The 22,379-nt window shown below is 46.0% G+C and overlaps 1 protein-coding gene across 1 annotated transcript in view; it reads right to left on the reverse strand.

Annotated features, from left to right (window-relative positions):
- Positions 1-21: 21 nt before the first annotated feature.
- The window catches only part of AP3D1 (adaptor related protein complex 3 subunit delta 1), a 43,311-nt gene continuing 20,953 nt past the window's right edge, over positions 22-22,379 (reverse strand). The window contains exons 9-32 of the mRNA XM_053965761.1: positions 22,037-22,086; positions 20,493-20,542; positions 20,047-20,095; positions 19,460-19,605; positions 18,586-18,734; positions 18,264-18,494; positions 16,602-16,833; positions 16,008-16,153; positions 15,741-15,882; positions 14,924-14,995; positions 14,100-14,175; positions 13,118-13,317; positions 12,394-12,467; positions 9,931-10,141; positions 8,680-8,742; positions 7,971-8,066; positions 7,047-7,196; positions 6,877-6,924; positions 6,353-6,542; positions 5,209-5,297; positions 4,145-4,230; positions 3,167-3,288; positions 2,358-2,437; positions 22-2,200 (exon numbers count right to left, since the gene is read on the reverse strand). Of these exons, the coding sequence (XP_053821736.1) occupies positions 2,105-2,200; positions 2,358-2,437; positions 3,167-3,288; positions 4,145-4,230; positions 5,209-5,297; positions 6,353-6,542; positions 6,877-6,924; positions 7,047-7,196; positions 7,971-8,066; positions 8,680-8,742; positions 9,931-10,141; positions 12,394-12,467; positions 13,118-13,317; positions 14,100-14,175; positions 14,924-14,995; positions 15,741-15,882; positions 16,008-16,153; positions 16,602-16,833; positions 18,264-18,494; positions 18,586-18,734; positions 19,460-19,605; positions 20,047-20,095; positions 20,493-20,542; positions 22,037-22,086 (2,848 nt within the window). The 3' untranslated portion in view covers positions 22-2,104. The remainder of the gene's footprint in view (positions 2,201-2,357; positions 2,438-3,166; positions 3,289-4,144; positions 4,231-5,208; positions 5,298-6,352; positions 6,543-6,876; positions 6,925-7,046; positions 7,197-7,970; positions 8,067-8,679; positions 8,743-9,930; positions 10,142-12,393; positions 12,468-13,117; positions 13,318-14,099; positions 14,176-14,923; positions 14,996-15,740; positions 15,883-16,007; positions 16,154-16,601; positions 16,834-18,263; positions 18,495-18,585; positions 18,735-19,459; positions 19,606-20,046; positions 20,096-20,492; positions 20,543-22,036; positions 22,087-22,379) is intronic.

Below are 22,379 nucleotides of genomic sequence, written 5' to 3' on the forward strand. Positions count from 1 at the left end.
GACCATTTATAAAGCCAAAAATTTAACTTTGTTTTGAAAGTTTATTGGATCATCTTGACACAAAATCATTACAGCAGCTTGTGGTATGTTGTTTTCTTTTTCTTTTTTTTTTTTTTTTCCAGGGAATGTTGATAGCAAATAAATTTGTGAATGTAACACATCATAACAGTTTCAAAATTCTAGAATCACTGCACAGGATTCTGTAAGAGACTCTACATGCTAAAGTGACAGTTTTTATCCATGAATTAAAAACCCCAAACACTAATTGAGGAACATTATCCTTTAAGACAATTTTAATATGTTCAGTTTCTAATACACAACTGGCTAACCAAGGGAGGCTGACCAAAACCAAACCCTCCACGTCGTGGCAGCGCGGTCGGACACGGAGCTGGGCCTGGAATGGAACCCAGAGCACCAGAGCAGAGCCTTTGCCAAAATACCTCCTGTGGGAAGAGTGTAAGAGCACAAGACACGCGTAAAGTACAGGACACCACCCAACAAGTAAGATCAACACTTTATCCTGCTCCCTGCATGGGGGTTTGGTGTTTTAGGAGTGGTAGTGGTGCTGGAGACGTGCAGACCCAGCCAGCTCCTCCCTGGGCATCTTTTTGGAGCAATCAAGTGCTCCTGACCTGTGCCTCAAAGCAAAACTCTTCCATGGAGTTTTGCTCACTGGGTGCGGAATTGCGAGGAAAGAAATGGAGCAGGGGAATAAAAAATAAGTTGAAAGCAAGGGATGTTGGAAATGGACTTCAACTGAGCATCTCTGCAGGACACTGACATCCCTTTCCTCTCAGGGACTCCACAAGATTCCAATAGTGCAGAATGGGCACTTCCCAGACTCTCCCTTCTTCCCTCCAACACAACTGCTACAGTCCCAAATCTGCAGCTCCTCAGCCCCCTCCCCATCCTGCACCCTGGCAGGGAGAGGGGATCCTCATCCCTCCTCCTTCCTGCATCTGGGACAGGGGCTCTCCATCCATCCCTCTCTCCTGCACCCTGGCAGGGAGGGCTCTGCCACAGGGACCCAGGGGCACTTGTGCTGCCAAATCTGCTCTCACTGCTGTGAGGGCAGGGCTGAGGGACACTGAGGGGACACAGAGACAGAATGACCCTGCTGGCTTCAGAGCCCAGAGGGACGACATGGACCTGCACACAAGGGGCTGCACCCACGACTGTTTCTCTAACCTGATAATGGTCAACCTCAGCTGGTGAGCAAAAGGATAAAAAAGCAGGAACAGACCCCTTTGGATTTCCAGTTTCTTGCTACAGCTTAACTGTTCAGGAATGTGAAATTGAAGTGGACTCATAAAACACATCAGCAGAGACAGCTCGAAGGGGAGAGGCCTGACAGACTCCGTGTGTGGGGCAGTCGAAGGGAGCACAGACCCAAACAATAACACTTCCAGCCCATTTCATGCTTCCACACCCAACTCTTCCAGCTGTCACTAAAGGAAGGTTAAGGCTCAAGGCAACTACTATAAACAGAAACTCAAACATCCCAGTTCCCACAGGGCTCCTTTGGATTAGCTCAAGGAGATGGAGGATATTTATATGCTGATCACAATAGATCTTGAGATAATAATAAATCATATATATATATAAAAAAAAAAAAAACAAACAAAAAGAGGCCTTCTGGTCCAGCACCAGCCTCTGCTAGAAATATACATCAACTACAGCAGCCCTGAAGACATATTTCATGGCTAAGGATTAAGTCAACCTTCCCTGGCATAAGCACAAGCAACAAACTGTGCTACTGTTGATAAAGTCCTGCTCAGTCGCCGTCCCACACAGATGAAGGTCATGGGATCATCATGAGCTGCTGAATAAATAGTGCCCACCCCTCCCTCCCTCCCTCCTCCAGTCATGTCACCAGGATCTCTTTGGGCTAGAAAGGGTTAACACCACAGTTTGTAAAAAGTTCTGAAAATAAAAAGGTAACATACAGCCTTAAAATGTCTAAACTGCAACCAATGGTGGAGTTAACTGAAAGCACGTGCCCCAGGGTAGTACATGCGCACGAGGGAGAAACTTAACACTTGGGTCTGCTCGTCTTTACACGTTGGGTGTGTTTCTTGTCGTTGGAATATTTTATAAGGAATATTCAGCACTTGGACAATGTCTCTTTCATCTCATCCAACAAGTTGCTAAGCAGGGTAGAATCATTACATTTCCCGTCTATGGATACAGAGTTCTCTCCCTTGGAAAGGAAAAAAAAAAAAGAAGAAAAAAAACATTATCTCCTCTTCCAAGTGGGGATAAATGCATTCCCAGCCAAACCCAGGGTCTGGAAAGAGGCAGAGGAAGGTAGGGAAGGCTCCAGGTTTGGCTTCTCTCAGGGTTTACAGTGCTCTCACCTTTTTTACCAGTAGGCAGACGTGATGGCCTTGGATAGAACGGCTGTACATGGATGCACACGAATCAACGCGTTCCACAACTGCAGAGAAACAGCAATTTAATTTCATTCCATTCCATTTTAATTCAAGCCCTGCTTCCCCTGGAGAGCAACCCTTGCTTTGCCTGGCCTTGAGGAACAGAGGCTTCTACAGAGGGGAGGAGGAAGTCAGGGTTAAGATGTGCCTGGCTCCTCCTGGCTTTTCTGGGACGTTTCACAATAACGAGGTGAGTCATTTGTGTCCTAAGCCACAAATGTTCTGTGGCAAAAACACTGCTCAGAATGCAGATTTCTTCCCCAGAAATACTTCCAGTGAGGCAATGTCTAATGCAAACACCAGAGCCTGACGAAACAGCCAGTTGTTTTGCTTCAGCCAGTGCTTGTGTTTTAATTAAGAAACCCAAACCTGAATAGCTAGGGCTCTCCCTCATTGAAAGGAACCACGGGGGAAGGAGTCTGAAGCCCTACAGATCAAACCCACCCTCCAGAGAACAGTTACAGCCTGAACTCCACACCAGCTGCTCCCATGATAGCTGTCACATGCCTCACTGGGCTGCAGGAATTCCACAGGGACATAAGGAGAATTCATTTTGAAGAACACTGCATGCTTTGAGTGTTGCAAAACTGGAGAAAAGTCTCCCAAATGTATTTAATCTGGACATCACCTGCTCCTGGTGACTGCTGAGCCCATGGAGTGTTATGCTCACCAAGCACAGCAGAGATTTTACAATATGGAACTCTGCAGAAGGTTCTGCATCAACGAAGACTCACCTGAAAAATGATGATGAAAACAGATCTTTGCCAGTAGATGTTGGAAAGAAATGCTAATTCCATCTACTTTAATAGAACTCATGTGCAGATCTCCAGACTCTAGGAGCTTGGCAAAAGCATCACTGCAGAACAGGAAGGAAAGTAAATGTTTTATTAGAAATGCAAGTGAAATCTGCTCCATCAGCCCCATTAAACATGTCAGGATACAGAAACTTAGGTGCTACCAAGCTCTAGGAAAATGGGTTTATAGCAAATATGGAAACCACACACCAGAGTCCACTGGAGCAACTTGTGCCCTCTTGTTTCCAGAGCTGCCTCTGCAGAGTCACTTGAAATCAGTCACCAGACATATCTGAACAGTCTCCCCTTACAGAGACACTGCCCAAATCCCTGGGAGCGGGCACGGCTCGGCTCAGCCCGGCCCGGCCCGGCGGGGGCAGCGCGGGCACGGCTCGGCTCAGCCCGGCCCGGCCCGGCGGGGGCAGCGCGGGCACGGCTCGGCTCGGCTCGGCGGGGGCAGCGCAGGCACGGCTCGGCTCGGCTCGGCCCGGCGGGGGCAGCGCGGGCACGGCCCGGCCCGGCCCGGCTCGCCGGGGGCAGCGCGGGCACGGCTCGGCCCGGCCCGGCCCGTCGGGGGCAGCGCAGGCACGGCTCGGCTCGGCTCGGCCCGGCGGGGGCAGCGCGGGCACGGCTCGGCTCGGCCCGGCGGGGGCAGCGCGGTCACGGCTCGGCTCGGCCCGGCCCGGCGGGGGCAGCGCGGGCACGGCTCGGCTCACCGGGGGCAGCGCGGGCACGGCCCGGCCCGGCCCGTCGGGGGCAGCACAGGCACGGCTCGGCCCGGCCCAGCGGGGGCAACGCGGGCACGGCTCGGCTCGGCCCGGCCCGGCGGGGACAGCGCAGGCACGGCTCGGCTCGGCCCGGCGGGGGCAGCGCAGGCACGGCTCGGCTCGGCCCGGCGGGGACAGCGCAGGCACTCACCTGTAGCAAGGCGTTGTGATCAAGTATGAAGCGCAACTGAAGTGCAATTTGAAATCTAGTTTTTCATGGGTTGAACCTTCATCGTTCTGCAACAAGGCAAAGGAGAGCAGGTGAGCGGGAGCCCTGAGGCAGCAAGAGGAAGAGCCACCTCTACCCACCACAGAGGCACCAGAGAGAAGCTGAGGGGCTGAGTTCCCTCTGAAATAGCCTGGCTGGGCCTGAAGGATCAGTCTGAGAACCATCCCACCACAACATCGGCCCACTCAAAGATTTGGGCAGCTGGGTCGATACATGCACCTACAACAGGTAATGGACACACTGGGCTGCAGTTCTGCCTGCACTCTGCTGAAATAAACTGAGCAGACTGAGTTTAAACTAACACTTGGAGATGTGGTTTTACAGTTCATTACTTTCTGAGCAAAATAATAAATTAATAGTTTCCAGATTCTTAAGTTACTAAAATAGGACTAGTATGCTATTTTTAAGAAACCCTTAAAATAGAGATAATGGCTGACTCAGGAGTAGCCACAACTGTCTCCATTAATTTCCTTCGAGCTGCTCATGCAGGTCTTTCATTAATAACTGTACTGAAATAACATCAGAGACACACACAGTCTTATCCAGCTCAATACCTATTAAACAATGCCTTCCGCTGACCTCACTTTTGGTCTGGATTTCTACTCTTAATAACTGCATCTAATTCTCATTTTTGTTTAGCAGCCTTGTACCAGGCTGCAGTGCCCAACTGAGATCAGTAGGAGCAGACCCTGGTTCCCTCTCTCCCCTCCCCAGCAGATCAGTGTGATTTTCTAGCTGGCAATGTGGCACGTGTTCCAGGCTGCCTTGCTCACACGCTGACAGGAATGACAATCTAGGATGTGCTGACGCAGGAATGGGGGCACTCTTTGCACAAGATGTCATGTGAAAATGTTCCTCACAGAATGGGCTGGTGCAGCAGGGATGAAATGATGCCTAAAAAAAGCTTGAGAGCAGAGCTTCCCACCCGAGTCCGGCTCTCTGACGCAGTTCCCAAGGAAGCAGAGGCAGTTGAGAGCTGCACTTACTTTGACTATAAAGGACAGTGTTCCTTTTAACTTCTGAGCCATAACAATACTCTGAAGTGTAAACACAAACTGGGCTTCATTAGAGATTCCTAGTGTGAAGAAAGGAGAGGGAAAAGTCAGGTCAGAACATGGTTTCCAGATGTAAGTAATAGTTAGAATCAACTGACTTATGTGCAGACTATTTCTGAACCAAGGTTGAAATTCTTTGAGTTGGAAGAGAGTTCTACACACAACTGCTGTGATGAGTCAACAGTGTTACAGCACTTGGGTCTCCCAGAAGCAGCAATGGGAGCTGGCATTTGATGGAAGTTATTGAGCAAGTGCCTGGGCAAAGTGTCACAGTGTCACATATTTAAACTATTTGCATAACTAGAATTATATTATAAACATTTCAGAGTAGCTTTCAGAGCTAATTTGAACTCTAATGTATCTATGTTTTGCTTTTAATATACAAGTCAAGAACTGCCGCATATAGATTTCAAACCAAATCAAATACCCCACTGCTTTCCATGGAGGATTGAAAAGCACCCTGAGGCCACTCCAGCCCTCTGTGAGCTGCTTCAGAATTTAAATTAACTCCTCAGTGAAGGAAGGGAAATTCAGAGAAGTTCACTGATTTGACTGTACTACTGCACTCTGTACAAAACCATTCTCCTTCATTTCTGTGCTTAACACTTCTGGAGGGCTCAGTTGCCCTCCTTGCACATCCTTATCACAAACCTTCACTGCAAAAGGCCTCTGCCATTCAAACAGTGGGACAAGAGCTCCAGAATAAACCCAGAGTGGATTCTAGTGCTTCACAAACCTACTAGCTCATTTTATTTTAGATCTCATAGCAAACACATCATGGATTTTGGATTCCTGTAGTCAGAAGAGTGCCAGCCTGCAGACACCTGGCAAAGGAACTCAGACATTTGGACTCCCAGCTCTAGATTAAGGCTTTGCTCTTGCTGTGCAGAACCACCTGCATTACAGCCATACTGGGAGAAGGCTTATCCTCGCCAGGGAACTGTGGGAAAGCCCAGCAACACCCAGGCAGAGATGTTTTTTCTGGAAAACAGCAAGAAGTTCAAGCAGCTCTTTCCACAGGAGGGCAGTGCAGGGCCAGCCACACTCCAAGAGCCCTGTGCAAAGCTGTGCATACCAGGGGGGAGCTGGAAGGGCACAGGTATCCCATCATGTACGGATGATCCTTCTGGTCGGAGCATTTTAGTGTTGAGAGAGTCCAGGACATTCAGTTCCATGCTCTTAAGGAAGCTAGTGCTTTTGTTCTCAAAGATAACAGACACAGTAACTTGGCTGTCATTCTGGAGGTTTCCTTGAATATCATAGGTCTGCAAATGAAGGGAAAAATGTCACAGGAAAGAATCAAACTTCAAGAAACAGAACACAGCATGGTAAAACCAGATTCAAAGGGGAGGTAATTTGGTATAGCTATAAGATTATGGAAACACACTGGTGATCAGCTAAGGATTGGGAAAATATCAACTTAGAAATAAAAGTGGGACACCCAAAGGAAAGGAAATGGAGCTTGGTTATAGTTCTACCTTCTGGGATTGAAACAGTTCTTCAGTTATGTGATGGCTACATAAAGTCACTCCAGCATCCCAGGGTACTCCTCTCTCAGGGAACACAGAGACAGATTCAGAACGAACACCCCAAACTCACCATTTTAATGTATGGGTTTTCAGCAAGAAGGCGGTAACTGGACATGGGCTGAAAAACAAGAGAGAACTCACAGTCACAGCAGAACTAACGACCCTGAAAAGGGCTGTCACTGTCCTCCCTCCCACGCAGCTGAGCCCTCCTTGTCCCCAGGCCTGGGCACAGCTACTCACTGGTAGTGGCTCATCCTCTAGCGTCCCGTTCTGCACTGACTCCGGGGGCTCCTCCTCGCTGTGATGACTCTTCTTTTTGGATTTCTTTTTATCCTTTGATTTCTCTTCCTTCTCTTTCTTGTGCTTTTTCTTCTTATGCTTGGAAGATTTCTACCAAGAAGAATAAGAAACTACAACAAACCCTTAAAGAAACCCTTGATTTCTAGCCATGACCCCTCTACCACACTTCTAACTCCAGACTCTCACTCTTTGCACTTCCTGGACTGTGCAAAGTTTCCCTTTAAAGCAGAACCCAAAAACAGAGCTACCATTCCTTAAATCCCAAAAGTAACTCCATGTGGAGTCCCAGTAAACCCTGCTCCCCACCCAGCTGCCCATACCACATCCCAAAGTAACCTGAGAACAGCACAAGGCCAAATCTCTCCAACTGTTTGGAAGCTCAGCTTTAACTGGGATGGTCCCTTGACTCAGGGAACAACCAAACCTCTGACCACGAGGTGGTCACAGCTCCTGAAGGATGCAACATTTGCAGAGAGTCACTGCACTGAACAATGCTGTTGGTAAATCCTGTGTGCTGCTTTTTGAGGAGTTTGAGACAGCAGGAGAATATGGCTGAAAGGTGACAGCAACTTCATAGAACCAGAGAATTGTTCAGGTGGGAAAAGATCTTTAAGATCATCAGGTGCAGCCATCAGCCCAGTGCCACCACATCCACCACTAAACCATGTCCACAAGTGCCACACCCACAGGCTTTCTGAACATTTCCAGGAACAGTGACTCCACCACCACCCTGGGCAGCCTGTTCCAATGCCTGACAATCCTTTCCATTAAAAAAACAATTATCAACAAAATCTTTCCCAGTATCTCAACTAAGCCTTCCCTGGTGTAACCTGAGGCAATTTCCTCTTAACTTGAACCACTTACCTTTCCTTCATCCTCCTCCTCATCTTGTTCTTCCCTTTCTTCTTTTTTTACCTCTTGAGATTCAGCCACCACAGCAGTGCCCATTCCAGGCTCACTCTGAGAAGATGAGCAGAAGGATTCTGACACTAATGGAAAGCAGCTGGAACAACCCAATCCCACACCAAAAGAAACTCAACAGTGACAACTCTTCACAACTGTTATTTCAGAAATGACAATTGGCTAACATATGCCATGTTAGGCTTTCATTTTATGCCTCTGAAACCTGAGGACACGATTTAGAAGATTTCCTCCAAGGAATCCATCCCCTTATATTCTTTGTCTATTCCTCTAGAGTTTCCCATCAAAATTCATGAGAGTTTTTCTTTCACACTCTGTCTCTCATGTCTATTAATGTTGCTAGAGTCTACCTCATACTGGGAAATAAAACCATACAACTGTATAACATTATACTCATCAATAACAAAATCAACCAAGCCTGGAGCTGCATCTGTATTTTTATTTCTATTCCTTGATCTGCACAGAACGAGCCTGAAGTCTCCCATTACAGATCCTCTAAACTGGGCAGACACAATATCTCTGCTCCTCAGCAGGAAGCTGAGGAGATGAAGCTGATGTTCCCCTCTGTGCTGCAGCATGACACAGCACTCCTGCACAGCTCACAGACAAGGAATAACCAGAGAAGTTTATTCTGATGGGGGAAGATTCCTACCTGTGGCTGGGGCATGGGAGCAGTTGGTGGAACAGTGGAGAGCCAGAAATCCAAGTCTTCCCCCTGAATTTCAGGAGAAAAAACCCACATTATCATTGTTTTTATATCTTTCTTAAAAATCAAATTAAAAACCCAACACCCCCCAACAACAGCAACAAACGAAAACCAAAACAAAAAGATCACAGGGCTGGAACATCTGCCCAATGAAGAAAGGCTGGGAGAGCTGGGCGTGTTCACATGAAGAAGAGAAGGCTCCAGGGAGAGCTCAGAGCCCCTTGCAGGGCCTGAAGGGGACAAAGACTTGGGGACAAGGGATGGAGGGATAGGACAAAGGGGAATGGCTTCCCACTGCCAGAGGGCAGGGCTAGTTGGGATATTGGGTGGGGAAGCCCTGGGACAGGGTGCCCAGAGCAGCTGTGGCTGCCCCTGGATCCATGGAAGTGCCCAAGGCCAGGTTTCAGGATGGATGGGGCTTGGAGCACCCTGGGATTGTGGAAGGTATCCCTGCCATGGCAGGGGGTAGCACTGGATGAGCTTTAAGGTTCCTCTGAACCCAGTCTGGGATTCTGTGACTTTACAACAATTAAATCAAAACCTTAAGTTCCCATGGAAATGCAGCACTCCAGAGTGCTCCTCATGCACAGATGCTGTGACACATTCAGGAGCAAACACACCAAGAATCTTCACTTCAGTCTTTGAGCACTTCCAAAGCCAGGCCCAGCTGACAGCACCTGGCCAGCATCCCCACCCCAGCGTATCCCTGGCATTCCAAGGGCTGCAGTGCAGAGGGGAAGTGCAGCTCTGCAGGGGTTTAACAGGAGGATGCTTCAAATCCTGAGAGCAACTGGCAGCTAAGGGTAGGGTTTATAACTGAAAGGTTCTGGAGCACATGAGAGACAGGATGCACAACAAATGACACTCACAAAACTAGTTCCAGATATTTTGCTGAGGAGTTCCCCACTTGGAGAACATACAAAATATCAGCAAACTCAGCTTCCACGTGAGCTCTGGCAGATCTGCTGTGTAGGTTGCAGTAAGCCCAATTCTGCTAACTTAGGAGGCTAAGTAAATGTTATTTTTATTAACAGAAATCTTTAAATACCTGCTGCTACAGTAGTAAAAATTTAAGGAAATAGAGGCTGAATGCATTGAGCTGTTTGAACTGTCAAATGCAACTGTTCCTAAGCAACAAACCAAACTCAGCAATAAATAACAGCAGGAGCTAAAATAACACAAATCTTGGAGAATTACCTTTTTTTCTTCTTCTTCCTCCTCCTCTACCACCTTTTTCTCTTTCTCTTTCTTCTTTCCTTTATCTCTCTCTTTATCTTTATGTTTCTTTTCCTTCTTTTTGGGTTTCTTGCTCTTCTTCTCTACTAGAGGAACTTCTGAGTCTGGTGACTTCAGGGTCTCGACATTCCTGTGTCTCTGCACTGGCAGCTTCTCACTGTCTGCTAAGGGTCTTGAAAAGAAAGAGCCCATTACCTGCTGCAAACAGCCTCCCTCAGCCAGATGACCCGTCCAAGACAAGGTATGCTTTGTTCTTAGGAAGCTGGGCCCCCAAGCCTAAAATCAGTGCGTACTTCTATACCTGAAGTTTACTTATGCAACCTCAGACATTGCCCTTGTGGGTTAGGAGTCAGAGGAAACAACTGGAAGGTGACAGAGAGCCATGGTCTTATTGTTTAACCCTTAGAGGTGCCAGCCAGAGATCTGCAGGCTGGGGAACACCCACAGAGGAACAGCTCCATGTTACGCTGCGTTTCCATGGAATCCCTCTCCAAAGGAAAGCGAGGATGTGGAACAGCGTCTCCAGCAGAGTGGAAATTCGAGCAGTGGAATGCCAGCATGGCTCCAGCAGCCCTTGAAGGGTGTGGGGTTTGCTGTTCTTGATGAATAAATCAGTCCAATTGGGAATTATTCTAAGTAATTTTTATTTTGGAAGCTTGCACTATGAATTTCTACTCTACTATCACATTTCATAAGTTAAATGTAACTTCAGACACCTGTTTCCAAAAAGCACCAGTAGCAGTTCATATTTACACTGTATCCTAAATCCACTATGTGGGAAAAAAACCCACAAAAATTTCTCTCATTCTTGTCAAACATCTCCAGAAACTGGCAAGCATTTCACCAACTGCATATTTTTCTACTCCTTAGCTTTTATTTAATGTTAATTTTCACATTTGTACAGTAAACATCACTTCAGGAAGATTTCTAATGGCCTCAATTTTTTTTGCTTATATTGCATTAATAATCAGAACCAATTAATTTTTCACTTTCACACACTTAGGGAAGATTGAACAACAAACAGACCTCATCTCTTACTATTTCAGATACACCTGTACAGGAACAGCATTGGTGCTGAAAGCCAGTGACAAAACAGACTCACAAATGTGAGGGTCTCTGATTTAACAGTTCCACCACCCTTCAAGGGTTTGCACTGCCCAAAATCAACCAACCTGACAAAGGTCAACACTCAGGAGATACTCTTACCTGGAAGGCTTCCCTGAAACCAGACTGCGTGTGAGCGTGACAGACAGAGCAGTGCAAGCACAGAAAGAAAGAGAGAGGACACAGACATGAGAAACCATGACAGGAGAGCACAGCACTCATGGCACAGGGGAGGGAATGGATAGAACAATCCACCAGCCCTGGATGCCTCCTGGGGGCACAGCACTCAGGACCTGCTCTGCTGGGTGTGCCCAGTACTGCTGAGAATCACCATGCAAATACAGGGGCTACAGTCAGAAACTAATTTCCTTTTATACATTTGTTCCTGCAGATTTTGACTGGCCTTCCAAAAAAGGAAGTTCCTCAGAAACTGTTTTATTCATTTTTTAAGAATGCTACGACACTTTTTTGCAAGGTACTGAGGGGCTAAAGGCCTATAAATTTGGAACTGCAAAGAAAGGCACAGACTTAAGTATCAGAGGAAGAGAGAGATCCTACATACACCCACATGGGCCTGCACAGATTTCCAAACTTCACAGGGGGCATCCCTGGACCATAAATCAGCAATTATTTTTAGCATGGTGATTTTGTAGAACAGCAACTAAAAAAAAAAATCCAAACCAATCTCCGTGTGCAATACTACACAGCCCAGTGCTCATGGTCATGGTCAGCAGGGGCTGAGTGCTGGCACTGGCACAGCCCCAGCAGCTGGCTGGGGACCAGCCTGGTCACAGGTGTGACAGGCAGCTCAGTCACATCAGAGCACTTCACAACAGTGGGAGCACGCTGAAGGGCCACAGGGCAGTGGGGTGGGACAGCCTGGATGTTACTGGTCAGTGAGCACAACACAGGCTTGCCATGGACACAGAGCTTCTGAGGGGACAGATGGACACAGGTCACACTCAGTGCCAACACAGGTGACAGCAGAGAGACAGTGGGACACCCAAACCTCAGACTAACCCACACCTGATCCAGTGACACTCTCTGTGCTTCCAGACTCCTTAAGTCACACTCACACTACATTTAGTGACTCCCCTGCCCCTCCCAAACCTCTCTCATACTCAGGAGTTGAGATTTTATCATCCAAGCTGCAGTGGGAGCCAAAGCTGGATGAGAACCTGAGGTTTCATCAAAGCCATGGGGAGAGGCTTCAGCCTTTTTCCCTCCTGGTCTGTAGTCCTTTTGCCTGCTCAGCCCCAGCCCTGCCCTCAGGCACTCCCTTGGCAACTCAGTGAACTCACACACAAAACTGCCACTTACTTATCCAGATCTATGTCAAGTGCCTTATAGGGATCATTGGGATCTTTGTCATCTTCATCACTGGGCAAAGCATTCTGCAGAAGAGATACAGAGACATCCACTGAGGCAGCAAACCACTGGAAATTTTCAAACTCAAGCTTAACAGCACCCAAATTAAATTTTTTTCAGCCTGTGAACCCTGCACCAGGCCAGCTGCAGTCAGGCACAGTAAGTTATGGGAACAATGCACTTCAATGCAGCATCCAGTTTCAAGATTAATTTGGAACAGAAACCCCTTCTTCATAAACAGCAGGATTTGAATTGCTGCTGTTTGGTTTTGATTAAAGGAAATTTTAGAAACAAATACAGATGACATCAGTAGCATCTGCAATTAATTATCATCAGCTGCAAAGCTGCTGACTAGACAGCAAGTTACTGTCAAAGTGAAGCAGCAGAGCATAATAAATGCTATTTAGACAGTATTACTTTTAGAGCAGGGATGAACATTGTTTTGTTGGTTTTGACTTTTTTAATAGCTTCAGTGGCAATTTCTTGTTTAAAAAAAGACAGTAATTTCTTCCCCTGCAAAGAACAGCCTGGGATCATCTCAGTCATTTCTGAAACAGCTCTGCAAGGTAGCACAGCTCTGAAACTGCCACACCACAGGCTGGCTGCAGTTGTGCAGGCAAAAATCTCTCAAGAGCTGCACACAGATAAATCCCAGACCCCAACCACAGGAACTGACCTCTGGCATCTCCTCTGTGATGATGTCAACGTGGTGAGCTGGAGCAATGTCCTCCTCACTCTCTGTGTGCAGGGAGTTGTGGCGATGGTGTTTTCCTCTCTTTTCCTTTTTCTGTTTTTTCTTTTTCTTGTCTTTCTCCAGTTTCTGTTTATGCCTTCTCTCTTCTTCCAATTTAACATACTGGTCTGACATGGGCATTCCTGGGGAAAGCCAAGCTGCTTTCAGGTACAGAGCACGTGGACTGAGCACAGAAACACCACGTCAGGAGTGTGCCCTGCTCCTGCTTCCAGCTACCCAGAACCAGCCAGACCCACACCTCTGTGTGCTTCTGCATCACCTCACACAGCCCCCCAAAGCAGCAGCTTCACTGTCTATTCCAGCTCTCCAGAAACAGGACAGAGCTCAATCTTGCTTCCTGATTCTTGGCTGCATTCTTGCATTACAAGGAGCATCCAAACATTGAAATTTTAAGGAGAATTGGTCACATTGCTGCTGTACTGACAACTTTTGGAGAAAACCTAAAATATTTGCACTTTGAACTCACCCCTTGAAATGTAAGGCACTTTATCAACAACTTTTCAGCGCTGTATCCAACCACTCCTTAGATACACAACTGCTTTTGATAATTGAAACAAGATATGCAAACAGTATCTCTACCATTAGATTCTATTTCATGTCTCCTCCATCAGACCTCTAAGATATTTTCAAGGTGACTGCTCCCACACAGAACAGTGGTTCCTCTACATGTTACAGACCTGGCTGCATGATAGTCTTAATCAAAGAATTATTTCTAATATTATCTTGAAAGGAACTCAGTCTGCAAAATACTATTTTTAAATGTAAATTAAGGAGATCTATTTAAGATTCTAATGAAAGTGTGTTCCTTGCCCTTCAAAAGCTCAGGTGGAAGCCCCAAGAAGGAATTATGTCTTTTGCTAAACTGAATTTCTTTAATTAATTTTAAAATATTAACTGTGCTTACCTGGAACTTTTAATGGGACTGAAAGGTCGATCTGGACCACAGGAATATGTTCCACCCCTGGAGTGTCTTGGTATCGCTGGGAAAACAAAGATTTGTTACCTTCTGAGCACTGCCAGCACAAACTTCTGTAAATAGGCATATAACAAAACATCAAGCAGTTCAAACCCTTAAGTGAACATTTTAAAAGATAGGAATGGAACAGTTTGTTGTTATTTCTCTGTGGTAGCAGGGTGTGTTTTAAAGCCAGCTGATAACTATTACAAAGGACCCTACTCTTAGCTACAGTTTTGTAACCCCACTACTGCCCTGAAGAATTATTGCAGCTCTCTGAAGAATCTTTGGTTTGTTTTATTGCTAATAACTTGTCACTTCAGAAGCTAAATTTGGAGATTGGTTTTTAGGAATATGGGGCAGTCCTTCAGATACAGAGGGAATAAAGGAAGCTCTTTCCCTGAAAAAGGTGTTCAGAGACCACAACAACCTTCTGATCCACAAAATACAGTGTGTGTTCCAGGGTCACCCTCTGCAGGGCTCCAAGTGAGGTACCTGGGGATGTGAATGTTGCCATCACCCGGGGCTGGGACAAACTGCACAGATTCTCTCACAGGCTGCTCTGGGGGTACCAGGTCACTCAGGAGATTCTCAGCACAAACAGGAGTTATAAAAACAGTTGTAGGCAGCCACTCCAGTACATGTATTATAAAATGGGAAGAGGAAAGTGCAGGGGAAATATCAGCATGTCCCAGAGGAGGCTGCAGCTCTGATATTCAGGGAGCCTTCACAGTGACAGCAGAGTCCAGTGAGATATTGCAATTCAGACTCACCTTCTGAGGGGAAGGAGAGCTTTTAATATAAAATGGGTTGTTTGCCTGCTCTTGTTTCCGAGCTTCACGACGCTAAAAGCAAAAGAGGATTTGCAGTTACAATATTTGTAAGCAAAGAGATAAAAGACATCAAAGTGCAAAACAAAAGCTCCCTGCGTTTTTGGAACAATACAGAACTACTGTGAAAAGACTAGAGCAGAGTAGCTTGTGTGTGATAATGCAGTTCTGAGTTACCAGACATTCTAGGATAGAACTGCAGGTACCATTACTAATTCCCATCTCTGGAAGAGTTCCAGGCCAGGTGGGAAAGGGCTTGGAGCAACCTGGGATAGTGGAAGGTGTCCCTGCCCATGGCAGAGGGTGGAATGAGATGAGCCTTAAGGTCCCTCCTGTCCCAAGCCATTGTATATGATACTATAACTAATATTCCTTAGAACTCCCATCTTTGCTTTTTAATTATAGACTAGAGATAATAACTTCCCAGACATTAATTTTTGATGGCAATTGGAATGTTCCTGTTTTCATTTCTGCAAGGAGAGGAAGAAGTGAAGATTCATATAACAAGTTCTCTCTGTGAAAGCAAAGAGGTCAGAGGCAGAAAGGTGGGATCACTGCTGAGCACAATCATGTTACAGTCATTCACAGAAGCTGCTGAAGTCCATAAGCATCAGCTCTCATCAGTGATCAGCTTTCCTGAGCTGTGGAGAGCAGAAAGGCTCCCTGGCTACATGGAGAATCCACAGCAGCCTCCACTGCTCCAGCATCACTTAGATTACTACTGAATTATGCAGGGAAGAGCATTTTAACATTCACTCACTCTGGCCAGTTCCTCTTCATCTATTTCTGGCTGTCTGTGTCTGGAGTGCCTTTGTTCCTCCTCATGAAATATTGTTTTGGGCTTTTCATCTTCAGACTCACTGTCTGATGGAGGCTCATTGATCCAGGCATCAAGGTCCAGGCTGGGAAGAATTGCAGCAAACAAACAGCTTGACTTAGTACCCCTGAATATTTCAGTGTCTCATCATATACTATGCTTTATTATTTAAAGTTTAAATAAGGGTTTGGAAGAGAGAAGGAACTTTACCCCTCTGGAACAGGGACTTTCTTCTGTGCTTTAGGAGCCACAGGGTTCAGCTCACCAGCAAACAGGGCTATCACTTCCTCAGCTACAGGAACTTCTTTTACTTGTAGCTTCTGAATGTATTTTATTAGCTGCAAGATGCAAGAAGCCTAAAAACAAATGCAGAAGGAGTTTCAGAGTAATATTTACAAGCTGAACCAAACAAATCAACTGAAGTCAACAGAAGCTGTTTTACTCCATTAAGGGAATTAAGAGAAGCAGCATAAATCGACTGAAGTCAACAGAAGGTGTTTTACTCCATTAAGGGAATTAAGAGAAGCAGCATAAACTGCAGGTTTGGAGCAAATGTAAAAAGTCCATATTAAGCTTCTCTTTTAGCCGGGTCCTTTTTCTGCCCTTATGTACCTGAATAATTTTAAAATTAAATTGTTTTGAGTGAAGATCTTACTGGCAGACTTTAGAGATGGCATCAAACTGCAATAAGATCTGGGCTTTGTCACTGGTAACAGCTTATAGAAAATGTGCACAGCCACAGAGAACCAGAGACCTGCCCCAAGGCTTCCCATGATAAAGCCCAAAGTAATTTCTTTCTCTTACCCTCTCCTGAACCTCCAGATCTGCACTCTGCACAAACTGAGGCAGGCGCTCGATCATCAGCTGTGTAATTTCCTGAGCTGCTTCCTTTTCCCCAGCCTGCTCCTTCTGCTGCAGGATGGATGCATAGAGCTTCACCATGTTCTGCACGTAAACAGCCTGGATGTGGCCTGGCAGGGTTGTAACTTTGGGCCTCAACATTGCTTCCAGGGTTTGGTTGGCTTCCTCGAGATGTCTGTAAGGGCAGAACACACAGATGAAAAACAAGCAAAATTAAAATCCAGCAGGCAGTGCTTAGCACACAAAGGAATATAGATCACAGCACTTTGTTTTAACAGATCTGATGCTATTACTCCAAATTATCTGCTCACAACTAAATGGAAGATGCACAAAAAAGGTACTGGACTATTACAAACGGAAAGCTAAGTTGTTTCTAAGTAAAAATGTGATAACACTGGAAGAGTATATTTTCTTACTTCTTCATATGCAGTTTTCCTTGTACAACATTTTGCTTTTTTAAAGAAAATGAAGATCTGAGCTGTATCAGCATTCCCCCAATATCACACCTACAGTGTGAATTTAAACTGGAGCCAGTGTTCAGAGTGGCAATTAGAAGGAGACACCAAACTAGCTGGTAAGAGGAGACTCCAGTATCACACCTGTCCAATCTACCAGAATAAAAGCTGGGTAACAGCTATATCTGCACAAGCAAGAGACAAAAACATCTGCTGAAGCTAAAAAAAAACCATATTGGTACAAGAACACTGAAAATTGTGCTACTGTGGGTACCAAAAAATTTTGAGCAAAAAGATTACAGCTTTTAATTTCCAGAAGATGGGGGTCTACAAAAATCTTTTAACAAGGGCAAAACAGGGATGAGAGAAAGAACTAATGGTGATTGCACATGTTCCCTAGAATATAAATAGGGGTAAACCTTAATCATTAAGAACTTCCTTCAAAGATCTATAACAGCTTATACCTACCATTACCAAAGATCCAAAAGCTGTTGGAGAGTGTCCCAAGGAGGGACACGGAGCTGGGGAAGGGGCTGAGGAGTGGCTGAGGGCACTTGGCTCGTTCAGCTGCAGCACAGGAGACTGAGGGGAGGCTCCTCGGGGGCTGCAGCTCCTCCCGAGGGGAGGCAGAGGGGCAGGGGCTGAGCTCTGCTCTGGGCCAGGGACAGGAGGCCAGGAAGGGCTGGAGCTGTGCCAGGGCTTGGCATGGAGCTCAGGGAAAGGTTCTTCCCCCCGAGGCTGCTGGCACTGCCCAGGCTCCCCAGGGAATGGTCCCGGCCCCGAGGCTGCCAGAGCTCTCAGGGATGCTCAGGGTGGGCTTGGTGGGGTGGCTGTGCAGGGACAGGGGTTAAACTCAATGATCCCTGACTGTCCCTTCTGACTCAGAATATTCTGGGATTCTATGATTCACTACTACAGCTTCCTGCATGAATGGGCAAGGCTGGAGAGACAGGAAAAATGATCAGATAGTTAAAAATGCCTTGGCCAGAAAGAGCTGAGGAGTGATAGTGTGAAGGAACAAGAGAAAAACAATCACTTTGGTGGCATTAAGGTACATACTCTGAACTCTCTCTCAAAAACACATTTCAGTGACCAAAAGCTTTGCCCAAAATCTGCCCCTCAGGGCACACCAGGCTCTGCCTGCACTTACTCGGAGAACTCCCCGCAGATCCAGGCAGCAGCGTAGAGCACCTCACAGATGCCGTTCCTCTGGGTGTTGCTGGCGATGAGGTGGGCGTTGTCCAGCAGCATGGCCATCTGGGATACCGCGAACTTCCGGATGGCTTTCACTCTGATGGCCACATCCAACATCTGCGCTGCGATCAGGTGCCCGTGCCTCGTGCCCTCCAGCCGGGTCAGCTCCACCAGGATGCTTATGTACCTATGGAAAGGGGAAGGGATGGGTGAGTATCAGAGAACAACCCAGCATTACCTTTGTGATGAGCTCCAAGCTGGCAGCTGAAAGCACTGACCATTCAAAGTTTGTGATGTACTGATAATTGGACTGGCTGCAGATGTCTATGATTTTGGTCAGCAGCTCATCTCGGTACGTCGTCCCTTCGGCTTTATCCACGTGAATCATCAGTTTCTTCACAATCTCCATCAAGTTCTTCTTGGAGACCTGTTAAAGAGGTGGTGAAAGGTTCAACCACTTTCCTACACTGCCAAGTCCTTCCCGTTCCAGTAAAGTGGCTGCTGGCGCTTTGCTGGACCAATATCATGTTAACAAGAAAGCAGAACCAACTCTGTGGGCCCAAATCCAAAAATGAACCTGCTTAATGCTGTTCAATGTTTTTGTTAAAGAAGAGCCAGCACAAGTCACAAGGTGTTTAAGAAATGACTAGATGTGGCATTTAGTGCCATGGCCTGGCTGACAAGTGGTGTTAGGTCATAAGTTGGATTCGATGATCTCCAAGGCTTTTTCCAACCCAGCTGATTCTGTAATGACTTTGCTGTGGGAGAGCTGAGGATCAGAATTACTATCAGCAATACAGAAATTCAAGAGAAAGTGAATCTTCTACTGCCAGATTAGGAAGTTTAAGAGATTAAAACATTTTTGCTTATAAAGGAAACAAATTTAGGAGTCATTAACATCCAGTGGAATTGATTTCAAAATGGGTGATTTCCATGGGCCTGAACTGAGAAACTCCATCCAGTCTGAATCAGAAGTTTTAAAGCCCTCATGCTGAGCCAGATATTTTACTTATCCTAAGTGCTAAGAGAAGATATGGGAGTTGTTATCAAAAGTCTGCTGTGGAGTGGGCAGAGAAAGTTGCATGTTCTCCTTAAACAGCACCTTCCTAAAGGGTCAATGGGGCTGCTGAAGAAATAAATGTAGGAACGTACCATGCCATAGAGGAGATCTAAAGCTCTGAGTCGGATGGACTCATCTTTGTCATCCAAACATTGGAGAATGAGATCCTTGTGAGACTGAACTGACTTGGGGTGCGTTTTCAGGATTTTGGACATAGCTAACAGGCCCAGGTACTTCACTGTGAAAGACAAAATAAAACTTCTTTCCAAATATAGAAACACTGTTTTGGGCTGAGCATGAAATCTTAAAGTTAAAAATTTCCCAGTATTCTTTGCAGTCACTAAAGTAAGTCAACACTCCTGCATTTTACTATTATGCTCACTCTGCTGAAAATAGCTGTCACTGCTTTCCAAGCAGCCGGTCTATAAAAAGGGAAGTCCCAGAGCATGGAAAGAACTGTTTTAGATTTACAAGACCACAAACAGCAGTAATAACTGCTGTAATTTGTTTTTAAAAAAAAGTATTATAAAGAAGTGCTCAATATCAAAAATTATTTCCATATTAAACCCCCCAGCAACTGTTTACAGCACACCAGGCACTGCAACCCCTCTGAGGCTGCTGCAGCACCTCCCCAGTGCTTGGGGGCCAACAGCTCCATGAAGACAAGCACCATACTTACAGTTCTGGTCAGAATCTTCTATCAATATCCTCAACTTCTGCACACAAAGCTGGAAAAAAAGACCACACCATGTTTATTACAGGTCTTAATTAAAGTCTTCATGAAGTTTACTCAGTACACAAGGAAGTACCTGACCAAGACCTGAGGTCTCCAGGTGAGAGGGTTTTGTTGCATTAACGGACTTCCAAACAAAAGGAAGCTCTGTATGACTGTACTGATAGCAGGATATGAATAATGAGTTGGGAAAACTCTCAAACTCTGCATTTTAGAGTGAATTAAGTAGGAAAATTTATATAGGGAATGCTTCAATCTGCAGGATTGCACAGTGAGAGCACTTCAGGGAGCTACTGCTGTAACTTCTGGCAGAGGAACGCAATCCCATTTTCCCTGGCCCTTGGGATCCCACAGCAGAGCAGAACAAACAACCCCTACACCCAGGGTCCCACCTGGATGCTGGCGCTGTGGTTGGGCATCCCCGAGGACAGAGAGATCAGAACTGAAACAGAAGTACAAATTCCAGTCAGTATTTCTGTGCTGGGAGTGACTGCAACAACAATACCCAACAGCCCTCACCCAGCTCAGGTCTCAGGGAAAGGTACTAGATTATTGTTTGTCTGTTTGCTTGGACTTTTGGGGGTCTGGAGGAAGGAGAAGGTTGTGACATGAACTTAAAGTTTCATATACTGTAACAGTAATAATAAGAGGGCAGGGAAAAAAGTGTAAAGGTGGAAACAGCTGTAACATCCAGGTCAAAGCTGCTCTTTTTTTCCTCTCACTAAGGTTTATTTCACTGACATCATGTAGCACTCAAAGCTGTTAATAAATCAGCAGCTACTGTACAGCTGAATTTTTAATTGTGCACTTTCCTAATGCAACAGGATGCAGCAACAGATCCTGGAGTTTAATGTGATTAGATTGGAGCTATAATCAAGCCAGCCATTGTTGATTATATGGGACACTTGAAAGCTCTGGCAGCACACAGCCCCACTGCAGAAAAGGTGGGCTCACCCTGGTAACTGCTGCTGGCACAGCACAGCCAAGCCCAGCTGTGCCTGAGCAGGTGCCATGTGCTGCCCTCTGTCCCTGCAGGGAAGCTGAGCTGGACACTGTCACCTCCAGAGCTGCAGGTACCAGCTGCTCCTCTGTTTCAGGGCTCGTTTGCTGGCTCCAAGTTTGACATCACCATCCCTGAGGTGTCCTGGGTGGGTGAATTCCCCCTCTATCCACAGGATGACCCACTGGATCTCAGTGAAGGCCACTCTAACCCACAATGGAGTTCCCCACTGTGTAATTCTCCCTCCCATCATGACACCTCATTTCCCTGAAGGAATACACAGTGAGTGACAGATCTCTCTTCCCTCTCTGAACTGACCCAGCACAGCAAGTTCTGCACCATTATTCAAAGAACCCACAGGAGATAGACAGACCAACTGTGAATGTCAATAACCCTCTGCTCCACACTCAGATATTGCAGCCAAGCCTGAGCTGCAATACTGTGTTATCCCTTTTTGCCTTTGTTTTCTCTCACCCTCCCAGTTATGGAGTTCATATCCCTTCCCCAGAAACTGAAACTGCCAATCAGTAACTCCAATGGCTCCTCTAAGGAATTACACCCCATTTTTAAACTGCAAAGTTGCAAAATTAAAAAAAATATCTGATCCATCATCACATAAGAAATCTTGGCAAAGAGACATCACTTGTTTTAATTCTATCGCTGCTGGTACATTTTGTAGTTGTAGCAACATTTAGGATCTGGCATATAAATAATCTCATTGTCTGTACCTGGCTTCAGCAAACACAACACAGGTGTAGTGACTGTGCCTCACCCACTGACAACAAAGGATTTCAGCCCCACAGTAACACAAAGTTTGCCAGGAGACTTATTGCATTTTAGAATACATTAAGTTGAAGAATAAAAGGTTTACAGATGGTGTCTGTTGATGACAAAGTTCATCACATTTTTTTCTAGGTTCCAAGTTTCAGTTCTCACCTGCTATTACTGTGTTCACACATTCATATAAGAGAGACATGGCTGAGGTGCTGAAACAGAAATCAGGTATATTAAATAAGGAATAAACCAGCACATTTTGAAGAGTTGTCAGCACTATCTTGGAGCTAGTTAGCACCTTGAACTTCACAAGACATTGTCAATATTCTGCTCCATATCCCTTCAAACAGATGAAATGATTCTCACTTAAAAACTGTTGGGGGGAGGAGTTTTTAAGCAAATGTTTAAAAATCCAAAAATCATCCTGGAAAAGCAGCAAGTAAGAGCACTGTGACACAGGGAATACGTAAGGAAGTGGCTACTCTAACTCCAGCACCAGTCACAC

This window comes from Vidua chalybeata, chromosome 27 (assembly GCF_026979565.1).
Source record: "Vidua chalybeata isolate OUT-0048 chromosome 27, bVidCha1 merged haplotype, whole genome shotgun sequence".
Taxonomy (NCBI): Eukaryota; Metazoa; Chordata; class Aves; order Passeriformes; family Viduidae; genus Vidua; species Vidua chalybeata.